Source organism: Limanda limanda, chromosome 7 (genome assembly GCF_963576545.1).
Source record: "Limanda limanda chromosome 7, fLimLim1.1, whole genome shotgun sequence".
NCBI classification, from domain to species: domain Eukaryota; kingdom Metazoa; phylum Chordata; class Actinopteri; order Pleuronectiformes; family Pleuronectidae; genus Limanda; species Limanda limanda.
In genome coordinates this window covers 21,511,991-21,535,546 of record NC_083642.1, presented here as the reverse complement: position 1 = coordinate 21,535,546, position 23,556 = coordinate 21,511,991, and the positions used below count along the sequence as shown (strand labels likewise).

The window sequence follows — 23,556 nt, the reverse complement described above, 5'->3', positions numbered from 1 at the left end:
CGAGGTCCTGCTGACAAAAGTTGCTCGACAAACTGGAGTCAGTCTCAGCTGTCAATCATGATATTTTACAGTTTTTATAGCATCAAATCACTAGTTACTAAACTTCCCAGAACCATCTTTGAGAAATGTTTTTTTGATGTGTACTTTGACTTTTTAGTTTGGTTCATGTCCCATCAGCTAACATGGAGAAGGCAGGGTTAATGACATATACTGCCAGCCAAAGTGAGACACTTTGGCTTCACTTTTGGGAGCGGTCATGTCTTCAATATTTATTTACAATCTATTATCCTACTACAGTTCAAACCACAAATATAAACTCTGTGAAAAATTACATTTGAGAACAGAATATATTGTTTATGAAATATTTTGTTTTTCACAGGGACTATTTCATCAGTAGATGGCAGTTCCAATGAAAAGACTAAAAAAATATCAATACTATGTTTTATTTTAATGAACAGGATGTGTCAATAATTTGAACCATCATTAAATGAGCTAAATGAGAGACTGAGACACCCACACAGGTCTGAATGGGATCCCATGTGACTGTCAAATCAATCCTGACCAAATTGATGGTATTAAAATGTCAAAAATCTAATTGCATTAGCATTAGCGACATAATTGTCAAATGGTGTCTAGTTTTGGCTCTGCTAACACCATCTGCTGTCAGTCAGGATTCCCTGATTGAAAAAAAGGTCCAAATCACCAACTGTGTGTTTGCTTAATGTTTATTTGTGTATGCGTGTGTGTCTGTGTGTCCTCAGATGTTCATGGTTCGTGTGCACGTGCTTTGTGTCTCCTTAATGCTCACACTAAGTAGGCTGCTTCCCTGCACCTCAAAGGGGAAGCAAGTGTGTAAATAACCTGTCATTGTCTCGGAGAAGTCAGTTTGCTTTTGTCCAAAAAGATAATAACAAGAGGACAGAGGACGAGGTGAGAGAGAGAGAGAGAGAGAGAGAGAGAGAGAGAGAGAGAGAGAGAGAGAGAGAGAGAGAGAGAGAGAGAGAGAGAGAGAGAGAGAGAGAGAGAGAGAGAGAGAGAGAGAGAGAGAGAGAGAGAGAGAGAGAGAGAGAGAGAGAGAGAGCCCTGGGTGCCTGACCTGACTCGGTTATGTAAACAAAATAAGTGTAATGAAAGCAGCAGCAGCGAACAACAGGGAACATTGCCTAATGAGCGATGGCATATATAAAGAGAGCAGTAGATTGTGTGTGTGTGTGTTTGTGTGTGTGTGTGTGTGTGTGTGTGTGTGTGTGTGTGTTTTTCGCAGTGACCCGCATGCTTGTTACACATTTGATTTTTAATTGGACATATTTTTCAGCGAGCTCTCCAAATTAAAAAGCAACCATGACACATGTGACACTTATATGTTCCGCCCAGCTCCCTCCTCCCCCCCCCCCCGTCCTGTCATCTGTTCGGTGCTGATAAAAATGTAGGATTTGTTACAGATGTAGCCAGAAAGGTTTCCTCTGAGGATTTGCAGTATTTATATGTCGCATGAGACATCAGACAATTGCAATTCTTGTTTACGGTTGGCCAAACCATCAATCATTAATTGTTTTTCATGCTTTTGTTTTTAAAGTTGACGGAAAACTTTAATCAAAATATCTGGTTAAAGGGAAAAAACAACAACTGGAAGCTTCTTGCTTGCAAAAAGGATTTCGATGTGTATTCGGCTGCTGTGAGTGAAGCAGCCTTCTTGTTTCCTTTAATTGTTCTAGTTCTGCATTTCCTGTTTTGTCCCTGTCACTCTGTTTCTTCACCATTACAGCCGTGCTCTTAACAGGAGCAGAAACCTGTCAGAGGAACTAACAGAGAACAACTCCAGCACCTCTTTCAGCGAGACAACAGTGCACACACACACACAGCTCCAGAACATCAGACAGTGATCACACTCACATCCAGAAACTCCCATTACAGAACCTAAAAACACAATTTACTTTCATCTCTCGTCCACTCACTTAGAGGAGAGGAGAGCATAAGCACTAATGGTCATAAAATTCTTTCTCAAAGATGCTTCACTTTCTATTAAATTCAGCAGCATTTCTTCCTCTGTGACTCTCTCACAGGACACACTGTGCCAGTGTACAGACTGGGGAGGGGGGGGGGGGGGGTTGATGCCAAAGGATATCAAACTTGGCAGAACTTTGTTGGTTATTCATGAGAACGGGATTGTTAAGGACGGACTTAACGAAACAATTTAGATACTGAAAACATATGAGAATATGCACTGCACATCCAGTATGTAGGAGGTTCTTCTGTGTATATCAGTGTGAGATGTTGAGATGTTTAATCACTTGTTACTTTGCTCTTCACCTTCTGTTTTACTTTGACTCAACTTCTATGTATCCCTCTGTTTCTCTTCTTGGAATCTCTGCCTTCCTACATTCTCTCGACCTTTTTACCCTTTTCTGTATGTTCTCTGCCATAAGTGTCTATGTTTAATACTCTCCCTCAAACAGCCCCGAAGCCTCTCCCTGCCTTGAATACTTAACATTCTGATGATATTCATATAAGACGGATCAATCTCAGATATACCGGAGACTAAGTGGCAGAGAGCGACTTGGGGACAGCACTGAAACAGAAGATGTACACACTGAATCAATCACACAGTGTGGTTCTACATTTGAAAGTCGAATAAAAATCAAAGCAAGTTGTAAAATGATACATTGCATTTATTTAAATACTAGGAGAAAATTACAGCGTGAGATTTGTGTTCATTTGCTGCACGCTTCCAGCAATGCTACTTGCTTTTAGAGAAAATTATGTACAGTTATATTAAGGCAAAGAGAAAAAAAATCAGTGTGAATAATATAAAACTATGAAAAGATCATAACAAATCCATTGGTCAGATTAGTTAATAGGAACTGCATCTTGTACTGCACTCCTCACCGGATTCATAGAAAACACATCATGAAAACGACATCAACCTCTCTTGGACACGTTGGTTACCATTGAAAGTAAATGTGTCTTTTCTAGGCTTGATTGCCACTCTTTAGAGCAGTACAGAACTTTACAGTTCAGTTTTTCCATTCCCCCATTCATACAGTGCATCTGTGCAGCCCTTTCTCTATAACTCATCACTCACACTCTGCAGGCACAGCCATCAGGGGCAATCTTAGAGCGACTACTCTTTCTTCACAGCAGCATATAACGGATGGACTCTTGACCTGAGTCAGGAAATAAAAAAGGAACAAGTTGGACTCACCTCCATGGACACAGTCGTGTAGTGTGCAGTCAGAGGGGCCGACCAGATGGATCAGACTGGACTGGCTGAAACCCACAGTGTGCTGTTCTGCAGTGCAAACACACAAACACACACAAAAAATTAGCTAGTGTGTATTTTGCCCAAACAATCCAACACTGACAAACACATCATGCTTCTACTTGTTGTGCACAGCCCCACTGTGATGGACTGACATGCAGCATGCTCTACGACTTGTCATACCTTTTTTTGGATCCTCTGCGGCTCAGCAAACATGACAAATAACTTTAAGTTATTAACTTTATTAACATGATGATTCAAGCACATTTGACAATAATAAAATTGGTAGTATTTTTTTGTTTTTCCAATATATGTTGAAGTTGCAACGTTGCAACAATGGACCATTGTACATTAAATACTGAAAGCATGAGGGATTATTTAAGAAGTTACTTATTTAATCAGTATTTTGCTTTTATATGTCACTGTAATTACAGTGGTGTAACAACAACTACAACATCTTTCATCCCTGAGGAGGTTAACACATTATCTATAACCTCAGATTTCTGTTGTTTGTTTGAGTTTGATTTGGACATTTAGGGTACAGGATATTACCTGGGTTGGATGGAGGTGACACCACGTCTTTAATCCTGGTTTGAGTCTGCAGTCTCTCCGTCTTCTGAGCCTCGTAGCGCTTCCTGCCCTCCTCCCCTTGCTCTGCACTGGCATACTACAGAACACATTCACACATCCATCAAACACCTGTCCCTGCATGGCTATATATAAAACTCTTTTAATACACTGTGTTTCAAGACGAACAAGAGGAGCACATAGGACTTTTTCACAGTGTTAAATGTCATTTTTGTTTTGACCCCAATGGATCCGCTCTCCTCGACTTCCCTTGTAACTACTTATAACTATGGAGGAGGGAGAGTCTGATAGAGAGAGTGCTGCTCACAGGTAAAATGCCAAACATCTGTCTGCTAAGGTCAGAGTGGATGTACCTCGATGGGCGGGACCTCCATAATCTTGTCGACATTCTTCAGAGAGCAGGGAACGTACCACAGCGCCGCCTTGTTGGCCAGCTTCTTTGTACCTGCGGTCACAGATAAAAAAGGTTGAATTATTTTTCCCGGGAAAATGTCAGCTTGGAATCTGCTACCAAATAAACTGACATGTATTTGATGTGTTTGATGGTTCTTTTGAATAAAACAACAATGGAGCAAACCGTTTAGAAACTGCTGTTTTCAAGGCAAACACTTATTAACACAACACCACAAGACAAACCAAGTTTTACAAAGCCGCTAGTGCTGTCCAAACATTTGCTTTCTCTTGCAAACAAAGGGAAAGAATACAAACGAGGAAAATATTCAAAGAAAATGATTATATTCCTGTTCTCACATTCGCTTAACCCATTATAAGGAGGTTTGCAGAAGGTTTAGCCTGATCCCAAACTATCTGCATTTGTATACTCTGAATATAAAATGCGTAGAATACAAAATCACTCATTATAATTCTCTGTACAAACAAAGAAGTTGTGACATTCATTGTTTTTCTGGTTGACACATTATTATTAGAGGTGTTGTCTTCTGTGAAGATTACAATGGTTTTTATGAGGACTTTTAAACAAACAATACACAAGAGTCTGTCAATTGAGGGGGAAAAAACAGATTTCACACAATAAGACAGCTTTCATTCAGTCCACCAAAAAATAAATGTGTTTATATTGTGGTTGATAGCTTTGTCAACGTGAGCTTTATTTTTCTTCCTTGTTCTGTTCTTTTCTCAAACCCAAATGAGAAAGGATAAACAGAAGTATTGAATAAACTTGTTGATAGTTTGAGATATTATTATAGATCACATGTTAACTAAGGAAAAGTGATTTGTTATATTCTATAGAAATTTCTAAGGTCAGTTAACAATGCTTATTTTTGTAGCTTAGTTTGGGGATTTGTTTGGTTTCTTTTTTATATATATATCAGTTACCTCAACGGGTTAGATATTAGGTATTTAAAGTTATATGTTTCTTGTGCATTTGTGGATATTAAGTAATAGTATTACCTCAACCAATGATCTTATTTTCTTTATTATTAGTATTAGTATTGCAGGATGAAAGATTACGTAAAAAATGTTTTTCCAAACCATTTTAAGGAGGGATGGGGCATGACCCAAGAAATTCTGGATACAGATCAGGTGGATCCAGGATTTTTATTCCACTTTCTTCAACATGCATAGCCAGGGCATTATACAGCTCTCTAAGTTCTAGTTTCTAGTTCTAGGAAAAATATTGACACTAACATGTTATCCATTAGATTCGCCTAAACCGTCACAATCAATGAGGGAAGTAAACTGCATCTGAAAATAGATCTTTCTCTTTATAGATCATAAAACAGGCTGCAGCATGAGCTCTTCCTTTCTACAGAAAGTTAAGAACCATAAGATCAAAGTACAAAACTCGTGGAAATCGCATCTCATAGCAATCAGGCGCAGAGGTTGTCATAGTGATATCTGCTCTGTTCTGCCTACACTTTTTCACTTAATTCCCTAACAGAGAGAGAGAGGGGGGCTATTTTGAGGTTGTGTTGTTATGGCATAGAAGGGAGGCGCACTGATTAAAGACAGCACAGGGCCATCAGGTTGAAATTAATTCACTGTCTGTATGTGTTAGAGGCTATTTTCTTGAGGCTGCACCATCTGATTAACTGAGAGGGAAGTTTCACTGGGATGGATGGTCTACAAACCTAAAGCTGCATATACACGTGCAGTGCATCAACACGGACAGAAAATAAATGTAGGACACGTCATGAATAAAAAATAATGAAATGAAAAAGGAGAATTGTGGCGTCACTGTGACGGAGACTTTGCCAAGGGAAATGTGAAGTTAAAGGAAGACTGAGGGAGTAGCAGGCTAGTTATGGGGAATAACATCTGCATTTTACACCCAAGTTAAAACCATGCAGACAGCCGAGTCGTGTTACCATGCCGACCACACTTCTCTCCTCCTCCTCCTCTCATTGGCTCCTGCCCTTGCCAGCAACCAGGAAGTTGCCCAGAGGAGAAAGGGAGGCATATTTACATATCCTTGACTCTACCAAGACAGAGTGACTCCGGTCTATTATTAGCTCCTGCTGGACCCTTTAAGGGAACTGTGTTTAGGATGGAAGGAGGAAGAGGAGGAGTGAGAAAGAGAGAAAGAAAGAGAGACAAAGACTGGAGGGTGAAGCACTGGAATGAACCGGCCAGCTAAGAACCATTCCCAGTCTGGCTGATAACCTTTTTTGACCAGAAAGTAACGAGGGCACTGGCTTTGAATTTGAAATCCCTCTGTAGCAAATGAGAGACAATGTCAGTGTTTGATCATCTAATCGCCTGCACCCTTATTACCTTCACAGTGCTTAGACTTCATAGTATCATGCAAGTTGTTAAGGGGGAAACAAACAGTGTCTATATTCACCTTAAAACTGTAACATGTAGAGTATTTGCATCAGTTCTGTTTATTTTTCTATACTGAGAAACTGGTTTATTGTATGTGTTGGTTTCTACGTGACAAGTGATTGTGGAGAACTAAAATAAGCCACAATGGAGGAGGCTCAACTACCAGGAAGGACAGCTGGCTTACTTAGTTAGCATTAATGAATTGTGTGAATGTGATAAGAATAAGAATTTGGCTGTGACCACACTGAACACAAGCTCCACAAATCTGCTCAGTCAGATTTCCACACCCTGGCAGAATGCTGAAGAAACACCCCGAAAACATAGTGACTTTGTGCATCATGGTTTGTCAAGTCTCTCCTAGCTTTACAACCAGGAACTCCATGAATGAAAGAGGGATCTGTGGCTCTTCTGATGACGGGTAATTAGCAGTGGAAGGCACCTTTCCATCCTAAAATTGAAGTTGTACTTATGGAACATGACTGTGTGAAAGATTTGCAGCAGGGCATGAACCTACGAGAACAAACCTGCATGTGAGCAGGATTTTACACATCAGCTGACATCCCCAAAAATATAAAACTTTCCGCTGATTACAGTAAATCAGGTATCAACACAAATGGAAGCAGCAGCCAAACCAGCAGAGTGTTTTTAAAGCGCACTCTGAGTCACAGGTGCTGATCTCCGCCATGGCAACAACATTTACAGAATCACTTCCTGTATGTTGAGTTGTCTTCAAAGTTAAAGCACATTGTTTGTTTTGTTGATGCAATGATATATATATATATCCAGGTCAATTACATTTGTTTTATTTTGAAAGGTTGTGAACTTGTGTATGAAAATTGTGTCGATTTCTTCGACCGACCTCTTAAATAGCCGACTTTCAACGTATGAAAATGTAACACCAGTTAAGTCAATCACTCAAACTTACATAAACGCCAAACATGTGAACAGTAATAAAGCCATTTCAGCTTAATTTTATGAAAAGCATTGACTGTCATGGCAGATAAACCAGGCAGGATGAACAGTAAAAAAGTTTACTAACTTTACTCTGCACCATACACTTTAAATGAAAAGCTCTGCACACAACATTCAGTGTGGAGACAATAAAAAGTGACAGTACATTGTAGAACTTTTTAAGGACGACTCACCCGTGACAAGGAATCATTATGAAGGAGTCCCAGAGAACAGTCCATTCCAAACAGGCCGCAGGTTTCATTATAAGTTAAAGCATTTTGTGGGGGGTGATTTGACTCTGGATGCTCAAGAGTAAAGAGTCTTTGTTTATTCATCGTCCTGTCCCCTAAAATCTAAGCTTAAGGCATCAATTATGACTTCATACTTCGTTGACGTCCTTGAAATTTCGAAATTTCCAAACCTCAGCCTAAACTGCTCTGAGATCTTTAATATATAATCTTCTTGTTCCTCTCCCTCTCTTTTTGCTCCAACCTTTCTGTGCACTCCACCCTAATCCATTTCTTTCACCTCAAGCACTTTTACTTGATTTATTGCTGCCTTTTACCCATTCACCCCTCTGCTCTCCCCTTTGTCTCCAACCCACTATACCCTTCACTCTTCCTCCCAAACAGAACCCCCCCCATTTCCCTTTCTCCTTCCTGAACAGCGTGTTCCAGGCTCAGTGACAGGACAGAGAGATTCATCCTCAGTGCTGGATCCCCGTGTGCAAAACCACATTTTCCACTGTGCTGAGCCAAGGCTCCATTAGTTTTAACTCCATTACAGTTGCTCTGTGGGATGCTACATCCTGGTAGGGAGAAATGAAATCAGGCCAGGAGTAGAGTTTTGTGACAAAGCTTTCTGACAGAGCATATCAACATTATTGTATATTTAGGTTTATGAGACTCAGCGCTGAATATTGATATAGTGAGCTCCTCACTTTTTTAACTAGATTTTAAAATGGGAGAACAAAAAGTCCACAGTTGACATGTTGCACAGTTACTCTAAACAAACCGTGGTCTGTTGTGTTTAGTATGAGAGTAATGTTGCCTGTCCAGTTATAGACCTCAGATCTGCCCTCAGGCCATTTGCTCTGCTACAAAAGTCAACCTAGCCTCAAATGTTGCTGTGGGTGTTACTGATACAATGAATGATTACATCTTTAAAAAAGCATAAATAATCTTGTTTAAGTGCAAAAGGCTTTAGAGCTCAATAAAATCCTAACAATTATTATATATGATATTTATTATCTTAAAAGGTTGTATGTGGGTGTGTGTTTGTGTGTGTGTGTGTGTGTGTGTGTGTGTGTGTGTGTGTGTGTGTGTGTTTGTGTGTGTGTATTCCCACAACGTTGCAGTTGTGTGACCAACCAGGATCATGGCAGGAACTGTCATGCTTATTTTAAGCCTTAACCCACAATGCATTGCTCTCAGCCCTGTCTATGCATGCATGCGTGTGTGTGTGTGTGTGTGTGTGTCTGTGTGTGTGTTGAGGGGGCACGATCTGTCTATGCTGTCTTTATGCAAATACACGCCTGAGTGTGCATGCGATACAAGCATTATTACCTCTTTGAGAATTCTGCTTCTGCGTGTTTGTTCGAAGTGTAACTGCGCTATTCATACATTAATGTAGTCAGCGCTTTTTTCTCTTCATATCTGCAGATCTTGATGAATGTGTGTGTCCATGTGTGTGCGTACGTGTAAAGTGTATACTGTGTGTATCCTGTTTGCGTTTATGTGGCTGCGTGCAGTTTTCTAGATACCGAGTGTAAGGGTACTGTACTTACATACATGTTTGAACATATATCTGTAAGTGCAAATCTGTGTGTGCTGTTGTGTGTTGGTCTCTTTGTGAGTGCGCATGTGTAGGACATTTGTGCGCATGTGCATCCCCCCCAGCGGGGACAATCATCACGGCTCGTGCCCACAGTAGGCAGCCTTCCCCTGGGGGGCCGTGACTGAGGACTGCCTGACGAGATGCTGCCTGACTGACTGTGGAACCTGGAAGCTTGCCTCCTCCCCCAACACGCACACACAAACGCACACACACGTGAAATAAACATGAATATATAAAAACAAACACGCATGCTCAGAGTGTAATATACTGTCACAGACGCATGCACACCAACATATGAATAAAGCATGCATGGCTGCACATACACTCAACCTCCAATGTCCATAAACATGCATACAAATTAATAAAAAACACTAGATATCATATTGTAGAGCCAAACAATAACAATCTTTCCTGAGCAAAAGTGCAGCTATGTGACACTAGTCAGTCCTGTTTCTGTCCTTTAGAAGGAAGTGTGTGTGTGTGTGTGTGTGTGTGTGTGTGCGCTTGTGTGTGTGACTTTTTCTGTGCAGAATGTGTCAGTATGCGCAGATCAGGTCGGCACACAGGTCGTCCCTACACAACCGCATATGCCAGGGAGTCGAGTACGTGCGTACGTCGTGTCGGAGCATGTGTGCAGGTACATCCACTTGGTGTTTGTATCTGACTGGGCCACAGTGTGTGAGGCCTGACGCTAAGACGACATGACAGAAGCAAATAATGTCTGCTCCCGTTATCTTCTCTTCCCCCTCGGCCCTGCAGGAACCTTTTAAAGGGCCAAACACTGATGAAAACACACACATATATCCATGCACACACATCCATGTATACAATACAGTGCATATACATACTGTGTCACACACGCAGGCACACAAACATGCATCTAGGTGCAGAGTGGAAATCCCATCTAACCTCTGCTTTTGTCTCAATTATTGACATCAGCTCCTGCACAAATTCACAGGTCTAAAACCTAAATACGCGACAAATCAGAACATGCGCACATTAACACAGTCCTACATCCTGTGCGTAAGAATGGACGATGCAAATGAGGTTTAGATCAAAAAAACATCCATAGAACAGAGATGTCCATACGTATGTAATGATTAACAGCTGTGTCAACTCAAATGCACACAAACATACATTTTCCCACATATGACCTACATCCCATAACTATGAACTAATAGACCACCCAGCTGCCGCCTCCTCTGGCTCTCCTTTAATGTCAACGCTGCCTGTGTGTGCCTGACTTGAGGACACACAGTCATCCGCTCACTCCACACAGTACCGGAGAATAATCCTTTGAAAATTGTATTCTATTCTATTCCCTCAAAGTGGGACACAGGGGTTCACGTGTGTTGCGATGTTTTTTGTTTTGTAAGAGTAAAAAATGATGCCATTTAATCTGAATCAGGGTGACGGCAGAGTTCATACATATCATTTGGGCTATTATGTGGGCAAATCCCATCCCAGATGCTGAGGTTGGCCCACGCAGCCTCCAGAGAGCTGGAAGGGAAGTTTTGTCCTCCCGGAGGAACTCACCTCTGCGCCTGCTCTCGACACGAGCATGAGCTCCTCGTCTTCATTCCACCCACACTGCCCTGACAGTGAACCTGCACCTAGACTTCAGAGCTGTTTACTCCTCTTTGAGCTCTCACATGCAAAGCTGTGCAATTACGGAACTGGAAAAGTTTTGTTCCATCTAATAATGACTAAAACTACATACATGTCATTTTCTGATAAAATAATGGAGCCAATAACTGGTATTATGACCACTTAATGTGCTTTACAGTATAGTTTTGCCATTCAACCATCCACACACAACCATACAGTGTCATCTATTTGCAGCAATTTCAATTTCTATCAATAGAACACTGTCTGCACGGCCGTCAGGGGAACTTTGGGGTTCAGTCTCTTCCCCGAGGACACTTTGGCATGAAGAATTAGATTAGTGGACAAACCACTCTACCTCCTGAGCCACAGCCGCCAACATTAATTCTAATGTGCCAAAAATGTATGTAATTTACAAAAATTCTTGGCAAAATACATTCTGCAACACCATGACTAGAGTCTTGCGCCTTGAGTGTATTCTGTCCATCAGCTCTCTTCCTGACTGAGGTCCTTCCTGGTGGGCCCATGCACTATAGTGGGCTGCCTGTGAAGATGCCTGTACGTACATCCACTTCTCTCCACCTGTCATCTCATATCACTGCCTCCGCCTCCGTCAACCTGCTTCCAGCCCAGCAACCAGCCAACCAACCAATATAAGCCTGTTGCTAGGGCAACGGCTGTCTAGGGGATACTTCTTTTGTTTCTCACACCTCCTTTCCTTCATCCTTTTTTCCGTCTCTTCCGTACTCTCAATCTTGCTTCCTTTTTCATTCTCACAGCCGTCCTTCTGGCCATTGATATGTCTGACTAGTTATCTCCTCCCATTTTTCTTCCTGTCTCACTTCCATCCCCCTCGTTTTTTCTCTATTCGTCACTCTCCTGAATCTACTGAAATGGAAGAGGGATATGTTGCTTTCATGCCAAACTACTTCTTCATTTCAAATTCCTTTAAAAAAAATAATAATAACAAACAACCGAGTGAGCTTTGCTGTTGTTCATCTCAAGAAACTGCCCTGGTGCTGCAGCACTTCAATGATATGTTGTATGTGTCTATCTTTAAATGTATTAACAGGCACATGCTCCATCAATCCAACCTGGATATGAACTAAAGAAGTTGCAGTACAGCACGTGGCATTTGGTTGTTTCAGGCAGTCTGTGAATCTCTGTTGCTACTGGCATTTAAAGGTTCAGAGACAACGCTAGGTCAGCACAATCTGATCCTCCCGTCTTTACTGGGTAGTGTGTGTGTGTGCGTGTGTGTGTGTGTGTGTGTGTGTGTGTGTGTGTGCGCGTGTGTGTTATGTGTGTGGGTGCATGTGTCTGTGGGTGCATGCATGCTTTTCTATGTAAATGGCGCACATTAAAGGTGCACAATTCTTAATTAACAAGACATACAGCATCACTCAAACCAGACACCAACATGACTCTTAGTTTCTTTCCCCCTGTCTCAGCTCTAAATGCAGCTCTTCCAGCAAATGGTTTATAATCGGTCAGTCTTCTACGAGCTGCATTACTTATCGTATGCTGCCCTCCACTGATCACATGGCAGAATATCACAATGATGAAGTGAGGGAGCTATGTAGTTGAATTATATTTTCCAAAGTGTACGTCTTCCCGGTGAGTGAGATGATCGGATGAATTTATTACAGTCCTGCGAGGGCCACAGGCATTTTTTCACGTGATTTCAGAAAAAGTAGTAAAGTATAAATAGTATAAATTAAAAAAATAATAACGGTTGAATTTCTGTTGGTCCGGACTGTTTGTCGCACTGTCAGGTCTAACAGAGACAGATGGTTATTGTTTTTTAGAACATCTGTGGTTTAGTGTCTGCTTTAAATTCCTTTTCGAAAAAGGTTTCTCAGCAACATTACTTCTGCTGTGTGAGATAGAAATACTACTAGAACAATATGTAAAGCATGATTTATGGTCAACTGCTTCCAAATAGGTCACCTGTGAGGATGTTCTCCGCCATGACTTCGACCTGCACCTCCAGTGAGTGCTGGGAGGTGTGGGTGATCTCAGCCGTGACGTGGGCGACCTCGCCGATGAACACAGGGCACAGGAACTCTGTCTTCTCCACCCGAGCCAGAGCTGCCATACAGCGGTCCTGGAGAGGAGAAACAGCAAACCTCAAAGCTTCGCCAAATGTCATGCACAGACAAAAATGTAGTTTTTGAAAGAGGCCTTTAGTAAACAATGACTTTCATCACCCTCTACTCTACGACCTGCGGTTGCAGTGTTGCCAATTTCTATTGGGGTATATTATAGAATCTCCCCAGAGCAAGTACCCTGCCTGCTTATTTGTCCTCACTATATATTTCAACATTCGTATTACTTCCTGGTGAACTCAGTTGTTTTGTCGTGAACTGAAGCAAGTCTCCTCTTCTTCTTTAGCTCTTCAATTTGTCAACAATCAGGATGTTGGGGCAAAGCCAGGTAAAAACCTCTTAATCTTATTCATCAACATTTGAACAAACAGTCAGATAAGTCAAAGGAACCACGATGTCTGTAAAAGATAAATCCCTTGTGCACAAAGTATGTGAAAACTGAGGAAACTCAGTTCTTGGTATGACATACCAGAGAATGCAGTAGCTAAGTAAACACATCGTGATGAAACATGATACCGTTTTTTATGAAAGGCATATCCGTATAGTTCCGCATCTTGACAGGTTAGATTTAAAAGCTGTACTGTGTGACTTTGTTGTATTCTTTTTTTTATTTTGAAGACAACTGTCACAAAGTGAATGAATCAGTTTGAGTTAGTAAACATATGAAGTTAAGGGGGAGCAGTTCTAAAAGCTTTTCAGAATGTGGAAGAAACAAAAAACCTCTAGGATTTTTGGGGGCTGACTTTCGTCTCTCACCCCTTTCTGTGTGTTGCAGTGTCGCGTGCCGATGATGCAACCAGCTTCCTCGATCATTTTGAGGATAGTGCCGCCGTGGACGTTGCCCATGATGTTGGCGTCATCTGGCCGCATGATCCTGCATCAAAGAGGAGATGGATTAGCATTAACTGTGGGATCTGATGAATGGTAGATTTAAAACATGTGCTATTAGCATCTTGTGTTAAAATAGATCTTGGCCTCTTGTTTCCCACATTTAAACTGTTAAGAGGGAAGTTCTTCTTATGGAGGACAAGATCCCCAGACCCCAAACCGCAATGTGGATTGTGCAGGTTAATGCAACGAGGACTGCTTAGACTTGGAGAATAAAACAACCAGTGAATACAACAGATGGCTCAGCATAGGTGCGCCAGTTCATCAGGCCCGGGCTCAGCAGTTTATTTTTATAAAACAAGGACAAGGGACACTCTTTTGAGGATGCTCATGGAACGAATTTTAGCCAGAGAAGGCAGATGGTTTTAAAGAGGAGTGGGAGAAGCCATCTTTGACAACCTGGGAAAAGCATCACACAACAGAGGAGGAGTTGGTTTAATGAGGCCAACTATCAACCACCTACAATGTTGTTGAGGATTCTCCTCAGACAGCTCAGTATCCCACCGCAACTCCTGTGACGCTAAGTTTGAAGGGGCTACGACTCACAGAGATCAACAGACCCACAGAGGTGAAATACCTGAAAACCTTCCAATACTCATTAGAAGTGAAGAAACAGTATCTGCAGTGTTTGTACATCTGTAAACAGAGAAGGTCCACTTGCTGTTCTTACAACATCTGACAGGGCGTAAGTTTAAAAAAATAGGATTGAGTCAGAACCTTGCGACAGAGGGCTGAAGATGGGTTAATTACTTCTTTCATGGGCCTTTGTTAGTTAGTTTAAGTTAGTTTGTTAATTACTCAGTTAGTCAGTTAGTCAGTTAGTCAGTTAGTTGGTTAGTTGGTTAGTTGGTTAGTTGGTTAGTTAGTATGATTAGGCTAACAAATACTGAAGGGATTGGTGGAAGTGAATTTAAATGTGGTTTCTTGACTTGGTGCATGCCATTCTATCTAGTTTAGTTGATCTAATTGAATCATGACACCAATATTTAATATTTAAGCTTTAATATAAGAAAGGCTGTTTGATGAAACCAGGTTTTTGTTAACAAAAGCAAGACAAAGGGACCAGTGATGAGCTTGTAGATACAGTCAACATACACATAACTATGACAGAGTTCAGTGCGCTGTCACATACTGTCACATCTGCTGGTTCCTGTTCTCCAGTGAGTGCCTCAAACTGGTCTTACCACTATTATCTGATCTGCTCGAATACTCAGAGGTTACAAACACACAGGTATGCACCATTGCACTGACATCTGACTAATCAGAGAGGTAAGATTTGCAGGAATGTGATGAATGTTCCTTGTTTAGATGAAAGTTCAGACCTACGAGACAGTCCTGTCTGAGTCATAGTGGCAGTTAGAGAACAGAATTTTTTACAATTCACAATAGATTCCAATGGAGAGATAACCTGTAATTATCTTGGCCCTAATGAGGCAAAACATAATTTCTTATGAGGTCCTGGTCCTTGTTAAGGTAAGTGGTAAGATGTAAATTGAGGTTAAGGTTAGGTATGAATTGTTCATGATCAGGGTTGGGGGTAATTGTTTTGTAAGGCTGTCCACAATAATGGAAGTCAATACGAAGAAAATAAGGAAGCTCCCCAAACCTGTCAGAGAGAGAGAGAGAGAGAGAGAGAGAGAGAGAGAGAGAGAGAGAGAGAGAGAGAGAGAGAGAGAGAGAGAGAGAGAGAGAGAGAGAGAGAGAGAGAGAGAGAGAGAGAGAGAGAGAGAGAGAGAGGTATTGCTTAGGGTTTTTTCATCCTTTGAAAACGTATCTGGTGCCTAAACTGTGCCAGAACAGATACTTCATTCTTAAAAAGAGCGAAAAAAGACTGACAGCAATTAGAACAGATTTTTTTTACTGCTAAGGCAAAATGGAAGTTTAAATTTAACATAGTACATGAATATAAATACGTGCAACCAAAAAATCACATAATAAATATAACCGTACTATAATAATGCAACACAAAATAAAACAGGTTTCAGTGCATTTCTGTGCAATTCAATGGCTTATGTGCAATCCCACTTAAATTTAAAAACAGTGCCTCCCTCTGTTTTAATAGTGTCCCTCTGTGTCACCATGGTGATCATGAAGTTTGTCGTGTGCCTCATTTTGTCGTGAAAGGTGGAAATGTCCCGGTGTCTGAATCCCTCCCCGTGAAACACAGACACTTTTGCCACCGTTTAGTTTTACACGTGTCAGTTGCAGCTAGTGTCATGTTAACCACACACGTGTGGTGATGTCTACATTGCCTGTGGTTGTGATTCCAGCCCAGTGTGATGATCTACCTGCTGATTTGACATTTGGAGCTCTCCCATCCTTCCCTGACACCTCCGCTGACTGGCTGACTTAGACGTTTCACGATCGCCGCTGTCTTATCCACTTCATGCATACGAGCAGGTCTGAAACACCGCATCTCTGCAATTGACTGACTGAATCTAACCTCTGACCTCCAGCTCCTCTCCTGCCTCTAGATCCACGGACTCTACGGAGATTCAGGTCCCGACAGCGGCTAATACCTGGCAGGTTGTCATGTATGGCTGCATGTTGACTCCGCCTTACTGACTTAATGACGACTGGTCAAACTGGATCACAACTACAACACGCCCACTGACGCAGCAGGGGACCGAGCAAACCTGTCATCACCTCACACACACACACACACACACACACACACACACACACACACACACACTGAGATATGTCACACAATCACACAACATGAAAACATATCTCCACACATGGGACACAAGAACCCAGATCAGCAGTGGGAAAGCCAGACCAAGATCACAAAATAAACTGATATTACAAATCACAGGACCTGTCTGTTGACCATATTCCACAAACAAGCCACAGACAAATAAAGCTAGTGTGGACAAAAGCAACCACACATAAATCTGGTTAAAGAATTGATATAGAGGTGAAGTCTATGCCAGGGTTAAAAACCCTATAGTCTGAAAGTCCATCGGCCCTTCAAAAAGATAATCTTTCAAAATAATGTTACAGTGCAGGATAATAATCCCCTTTCAGTGCCAATTAAAGTCTAAACTTCCTCATACTGTATGAGTTGGTTTCCAATGAAATGAAAAACAATCTAAAGGAATTCTTCACTGAGTTATGAGGTCATGTCCGAGAGGTGTAAACAACCCAACAACGTGTGGACTGCTTAAAATTAGTTGAGGTATATGCCAAAGCAGTAATATATAAAATAAAAACTGATTCTATGTACAGGTCATGACTTTCAGTTTCCAATGATTGGCTGTCGAAGCACCCACACATTACACCTCAAAGTCGTCATTAGTTATAGTTAGTGAGATCTGCAGCAACGACACCAGGAAAATAAAGCTCAGAACTGAGTGAAAGGCAGAGTTCTACCCGAACAAAGACATAAATCCATCAGCGAAATCTTCCCTCAATGGTTTCTGTTAAATTTAAGTCTTTTAAGGACCTTTGTTAAGTACGACAGATTTGACACCAAATTGTAAGGTATGCAGAAGTAGCCTTAAATGAACACTAACACAATTGAGACATATACCTAAATGTATTTAAGACCCAGGATGTAATTTTTCAACATATTTCAGACTTTTTCAGGCATACAATTCAGATTATTCAATTTTAGACTATTTTAAACTTATTAAGACCCACAGAAACCCTAATCCTTCCCCATGTTTTACCTGTGTAGAGAAGAGCAGCGGTGAAAACTGTGAAGCAGCTTCAGAAAAACACATCTTGGGGACATTTCTGTCCCGGGCTCCGGCTATGAGAACACAGCAAAGAACAAAGATCGAATGGTTCTGGGAGGGATTTTGTACCAATACCAGGTAAGAAAGGTATTTTAACAAAATAAACACAACTGTGTATACACCAATGTCAAACACACACATCGGTCCCACAAATGCATTACTGTGTGTTTGAACAGATGGACACACACTTAGCTGATTAACCTTAGTTTAATCATTAAATACATTATCAACAACAGTGTGTATTTGCTATTTTAATTGCATTTTAGCCATTTTAGACATCCTACGATCAATAGGAGAACAAGTTAAAATGTAATTGTGTTTTTTCTTGTTCTATGCAACTTGGTGAGTGGGTACAATCTCCTTTGAGAAGTGTGTGACTGACAGTCGCAGCTTAGATGACCAGGATTAGGCCCAGTGACCTCAAGATTAATACTGAACTGTATATTTAGGCTGTCAGTTAAAAAGACATGTAAGTAATTAAAAGGCATTTTCTAACTCAATATTCCACAAGTCTTACAGCTGCAGCTCTTCTAATCAACAGACTGATAGGCTTTGTTTTATCCCCACATGAAAACTATACTGAATATCTCTGACAGAGTTTGAGCCCAACAGAATCAACCACATTTGGCTGGAGAGGGCGCTGTTGCTCAAGTCACATAGTGTTGATTTGACTGGTTGTACAAGAGTTGAAAAGTAGGAATTACATTGTTTACTCTAATGCAGCTTTAAAACGACAAAAGACCATGAGGTGTTTACAGGAACTGTGTCATGACTCATTTTAACATATACACACATAGACAGGAAGTGGGGCCAGGCATTGGTAAACAGTGTTGGGAAGGATACTTTCAAAACGTATTCCGTTACAGAATACAGAATACATGCCCAAAAATGTAATCTGTAACGTATTCCATTACATTAACTAATCTGAGTAACGTATTCTGAATACTTGGAATACTTCCGGTTTGTATTGCATTTTTTAAGTGTATGATTGCGGCGTTGTTATAGTCAGTGGAGCAGCAGCAGTTTAAACTCTCTCTCCGCCGATGCGGCGGGCCAGCTGGATGTCCGGCTCCCATCCACTCCACCTCTGTGCGGGTCCCACCGGACGCTGAAGGACCCCCCCCTGCGCCAAGGCTGCCTCGCGCCGTGCAGCGATCGTTTCGGCGTCGAGTCTATTTTTTTTTGCGCTTGACGCGAGCGTATCGCTCCAGGAAACACACTGAAAAATGATTTTAAACGATATTGATGACATTTTATATGATATAAATGATAAAGTATGCATCCCATAGTTTGTATTCCCCTTCTGTTGTCCTGGAGTTTTAATTTTACCAATTTTACCGATCACATTATTAAATGCCCCCCTCTGCCCATCCACTATAGACAAACAAGCAGTCATAAAGATAAAAAGAGAGGGGGGGGGGGCGGGGGGCGGAGAATACGTAATTTACCCTCGACACCCGACATTGAACGGAGCAAACAGCGGAGAAGTTCTTGAAGATAGATGACATTAAATTGGGACGCTGTTGCAGTTAATGTTGGAGCAACAAGTGACCATATGCTTTTATACTACTGGGTCAACGGGTGATATTATTAGCGCTGCCCGGCGCTTCAGCGTCCGGTGTGAACCCGGCGTGCCTCGCTAGCCTCCTGCAGAGCCATGACAGCGGAGCTCTGGGAGCGCAGGTCGGTCTTCTCTCACCAGGCGCTGGAAGGGCAGCTGCGGATCAGCAGCTCCGTAGATTTCTGGTAGCGACGGAACTCTCTCAGAGCCACGGTCCCGGGCCTGTAACGGTCCCGAGCCGGTAGCGGTGAGGCTCTTTCACGCCGCCGGGGTCCGGGCGCTCTTACGGCAGCCCTGGTCTCCAGCTGCTTCCTGGTGGCTTTGCCGCCGGTGGATTTACGAGAGAGTGAATAAACTCGAGAAGTACCGTCATGTAATCTACTGATTTCAACAATGTAACTGTATTCTGAATACCATCTATTTATTTTGTAACTGTAACGGAATACAGTTACTCAAAATTTGTATTCTAAATACGTAACGCCGTTACATGTATTCCGTTACTCCCCAACACTGTTGGTAAACAGCCGGCCTGGTCACATTCACAACACTTCACAAAGACTTTCTAACCTGAAAACTCAAACTGACTGTGAACATATTGTACGGCAAAGAATTATATTCCAAATTCTTACAGTTAATCACAAACAACTCTGTTATTTCAATACGAGAATACAAGATAATGTTCTGAACTAGATTATAGATTATTGTCTATACAAAACAGGCTGTAAAACTTCAGGAGTAGTGAAAGCTTTGAGGGATTTCTGAAATCCTTATTCCACATCACAATGATTAACAATATGATGTGCAGACAGACATACAGTCTATGTGTTGTAGATGGAGATGGTGTAATGTGACAGAGGTGTATACCTCCACCTACAGGCGAGCACAAGGACAACACCCCTGAGTGCTGCTGGGAAATGAAGCCCATTCATTGCAAAGGTATTTTAAATGGAACCAGTCACTTCCACGGTGTCGCTCAGAGCTGAATTCTGTAACTACAATGTTCTTCCTCTTTTTATTGTCTTTTCAGTATAATAAAAATGGATCGGCTACACGCTGGGGTCATTAACCATACGTCCCAGACAAACCATTAACCGGAACCATAATATTCAAGCTTAGAAGCCATGAAATAAAACTTTGAAAGGCGACCTCGACGTGTCCTTGGTAGTTTCAGCGCGTCCTACCCGTGCTTGAGGTAATCAAGCAGGGGACATTGGACCGTGTGCACCGCGGCTCGGGCTGAACCCCCCCCTGTGCCTGATCCACATGATCCGACCCTTTGGAGCCGGGTGGGACAGAGCCGCAGTGTCTGTGTGGACCACAGTGTGGACACATGAAGGTGTCCTGTGTGGACCACAGTGTGGACACATGAAGGTGTCCTGTGTGACCGCAGGACATGGAGCGGATTACCTCGTTCTGTGAGGAGCACTCACTCGATGACGCCGGTGTTCTCGCCGGTTACACGTCATAAGCAGGTGAAGGCTGCTCACACATCCGGGATCGAGTCGTATCAAACGTCCTACCTGCACAGCTGGAGGGAGGATGCCGGTGCCGCCATGCTGGTGATGATGGTGGTGGTGGTGGTGATGAGCTCTCGGGTGTCTTTGTTCCTGTGCGATGTGAGGGGGAGATCGGACTCATCCGGTGTTCAGCAGCCGCTCTGTTCACGGTCTCTCTGAGAAATGGCTCTTCGCGGAGTAAAGTATAGAGTTCTTAGAAGCGCTAGAATATCGGTTTGCGCCAAGGAGCTAAACTATCTTAGAGTAGGCAAAAACAAATGAGATGTTCCGTAGTGACCGGAAGCTTTCAAGGAAGTAAACGGTGAAGACAAGCAAGAGAATTAGGAAACACAGCCGGTGTCAGTGTCTACATCTGCCAGATGGGGGCAGCAGAGACCACATTTAACCATATAATACTGTAATCAGAGCCGGGGCAGTGTTTCAAGCTGCCTGCTGTGGGCGCCTCTGACCTCAACATCCACCAGGGAGGCCAACGGTTTTTATTGTGTTGAGACGTTTTTGACAGATGTGCGGGCCCCTGATTCTGCCCATCATAGGCAGACATTACGCGTCATTGTTGTGCATCAAAGTTGAATTTAGAGTCTAGTGGAGCTGACGTGAGTCTCCCTTCACCTATTGTTAGGTGGAGGATGCATAAAACGTGTTTTTAGTTTGTGTGTGATATTTGTTGTGACTTGTTTTTGTGTGTAATCTATTTTTCCATACAAAATACATTCAGTCTATCCAACTATATTAGTGTTTCCCTCTTTTTTATGGCCCTCTTGTAGCCTTAAGTGCGTCCAAAATGCGTAATTACGCACGCGTAAAGACCAATATTCTCACAATACAGTGAAAACAAATAGACAACACAGCATCTTACCACGACATCGCAGTTTATTTTTGTTAATATAGCATATATACAACATTTGCTGACAATAGCAAAAATAGAACACATCCCAACAGAGATACAACAGAGACACATAATGTGTCTACAATGTTCATCTGCACAGATTCAGGACACTGAATATGGTGCAAATTCATACATACTTTGACCCTTTGGGTCTTACAGGGCTGTTTCAACAGCCCTTAATCATTTAGTCCACGAACAGGACTAAATATTTAACGTTTACATACATGCAGATTTAAAAAATACGACTGTCTAACCTTGTCAACTTATACAGGACAAAAGACTTGTGCGCAAAACGTAAGTATATAATACTCAATCATTACGATTTAACGATGAATTCTGGCTTTTCATCCTCGGAAACGACGCATTAGATCACTGTGTATATTTACAAGTGATACCTTCTGTACACGTTGCCTTCTTGTGCATTATTTGAGTCTCTCCGCAGGCTTTGGTGAGACCCTGTTTCTTGAAGTTGCGAGATCTACCAAGGTCTCCACATGGCAGCGTTGACAGGTTGCGGCTGTGCGCGGCTCGGAGCCACTGCGCTGCTGCTGCGGGACTGGGTCTCCAGTCTGGAGCTGAAGCTGGATTTGAGGCTCAGGAGTCTCTGTTGGATCTGAGGGAGGCTCCTGGAGCTCTGGGCGCAGCAGTTCAAGCAGGCCGGGGAGACGGTGGCGGACATGGACTGCTGAACGAAGCAGTTCACCCGCTGGCACGCGTCCTGATCCAGGCTCGTTTTGGGAAGCAGAGTTGAGACGCGCTGGAGGCAGGCTTTGTAGCCTTCTCTGTAACTGTCTGCGGAATCTGAAAAGACAATAAAACGTTAGTTTCGTTGTTAAAAAACAATGTTCGAATCAATTACGACCAACTGTTTATCTGCAAACGAGCAGAACTATAACTCACCTTTGTTGTTAACAGGGGGGATGTCGCTGAGGAACCTCGCAGTCATTTCGAGGATGTCGGCTTTCTCAAGCTTGGAATAGCGAGTTTTCTGGAGGAAATTATAAAAAGAACACATTTAATACATCATTTTTAACGTAACCTTGATGTTAGTATATGTGAAAAACATATATATTGCATATCCTGAATTGACATTATAACTTACATCTCTGCCTGTGAGGGGAAGGATGAGGTTTTTCAGGTGGTTCAGGCTGTCGTTGATACGAGCGCGCCTTCTTTTTTCCATCAGAGGTTTCATAGTCTGAAAAGAACAAATTATGTTTAGTATCCATTCGTTACATCAAGAGGAATAAATGGGAGAAAACATTTGAAATAACGAAACAAAATGCAGTGACTTCACATACCTTTCTGAGCTCAAGGGCCTGTTTTCTTTTGGCCACAGTTACTCGTGGAGAAAAAGCTGGGAGAGCTTCACAAGTCATGTTTGGAGACATTTTCAGGGTCTTCTTTGTGCCAGAGAAGTGTCCGGAGTACAAATCTGGGAGAAGAGTGACTCTAACTGCCGAGAGCTGCGGTATTTATCCAGGTCCGTGGCTTCGGTCTTCGTGCGTCACGGGTACGCCCCCAAGCCAACACAAAACGATTTGAAATGACTACGTATACGATGAAAACAACGCCAACGCCTCACATTTGGTCATGATAACCATCTGTCTTCTGCTCTAATCCAAGCGTGACAACTGCAGTGCGTGTCTGCGGTAAGATCCATCGATCTAATCAAACAAAATGTGCCTCCAAAAGCTGAGGAAAACTGTGCGTAAAGAAGCCTGAGGCTTGGACGCACCGAGAGCCTATTCACCAAATACAAATCTGCACTCTCCAAATTAACATACTTTTAAAAAGTAAACAATTTAGGTCAATATAAGTCATTTA

The 23,556-nt window shown here is 42.2% G+C and overlaps 2 protein-coding genes across 3 annotated transcripts in view; both read right to left on the bottom strand.

Moving 5' to 3' along the window:
* Positions 1-20,878, bottom strand: part of acot7 (acyl-CoA thioesterase 7) — a 49,575-nt gene extending 28,697 nt beyond the window's left edge. The window contains exons 1-6 of one of the 2 annotated variants that reach the window (XM_061075353.1): positions 20,844-20,878; positions 13,888-14,005; positions 12,974-13,130; positions 4,201-4,292; positions 3,812-3,926; positions 3,203-3,289 (exon numbers count right to left, since the gene is read on the bottom strand). In XM_061075353.1, the coding sequence (XP_060931336.1) occupies positions 3,203-3,289; positions 3,812-3,926; positions 4,201-4,292; positions 12,974-13,130; positions 13,888-14,005; positions 20,844-20,878 (604 nt within the window). Of the gene's footprint in view, positions 1-3,202; positions 3,290-3,811; positions 3,927-4,200; positions 4,293-12,973; positions 13,131-13,887; positions 14,006-16,307; positions 16,436-20,843 lie in introns of those variants that run through there. The other variant, XM_061075352.1, reaches the window with a different exon arrangement.
* A 1,329-nt stretch (positions 20,879-22,207) lies between these two features.
* LOC133005796 (transcription factor HES-2-like) lies at positions 22,208-23,120 on the bottom strand. The gene is made up of 4 exons (XM_061075587.1): positions 23,031-23,120; positions 22,832-22,927; positions 22,630-22,717; positions 22,208-22,530 (listed from the first exon to the last, which is right to left on the bottom strand). The coding sequence occupies exons 1-4, from the start codon at positions 23,118-23,120 to the stop codon at positions 22,208-22,210; spliced, it is 597 nt and encodes a 198-aa protein (XP_060931570.1).
* Between the last annotated feature and the right edge of the window lie 436 nt (positions 23,121-23,556).

Bases quoted from the DNA above. Each gene is read 5' to 3' on its own strand.
- LOC133005796 (XM_061075587.1), bottom strand. From the start codon at position 23,120: ATGTCTCCAAACATGACTTGTGAAGCTCTCCCAGCTTTTTCTCCACGA. The intron at 22,718-22,831 runs GTAAGTTATAAT...AATTTCCTCCAG, and splicing joins TTCCCCTCACAGGCAGAGAT to AAAACTCGCTATTCCAAGCT. The intron at 22,531-22,629 runs GTGAGTTATAGT...TTGTCTTTTCAG, and splicing joins CCCCCCTGTTAACAACAAAG to ATTCCGCAGACAGTTACAGA.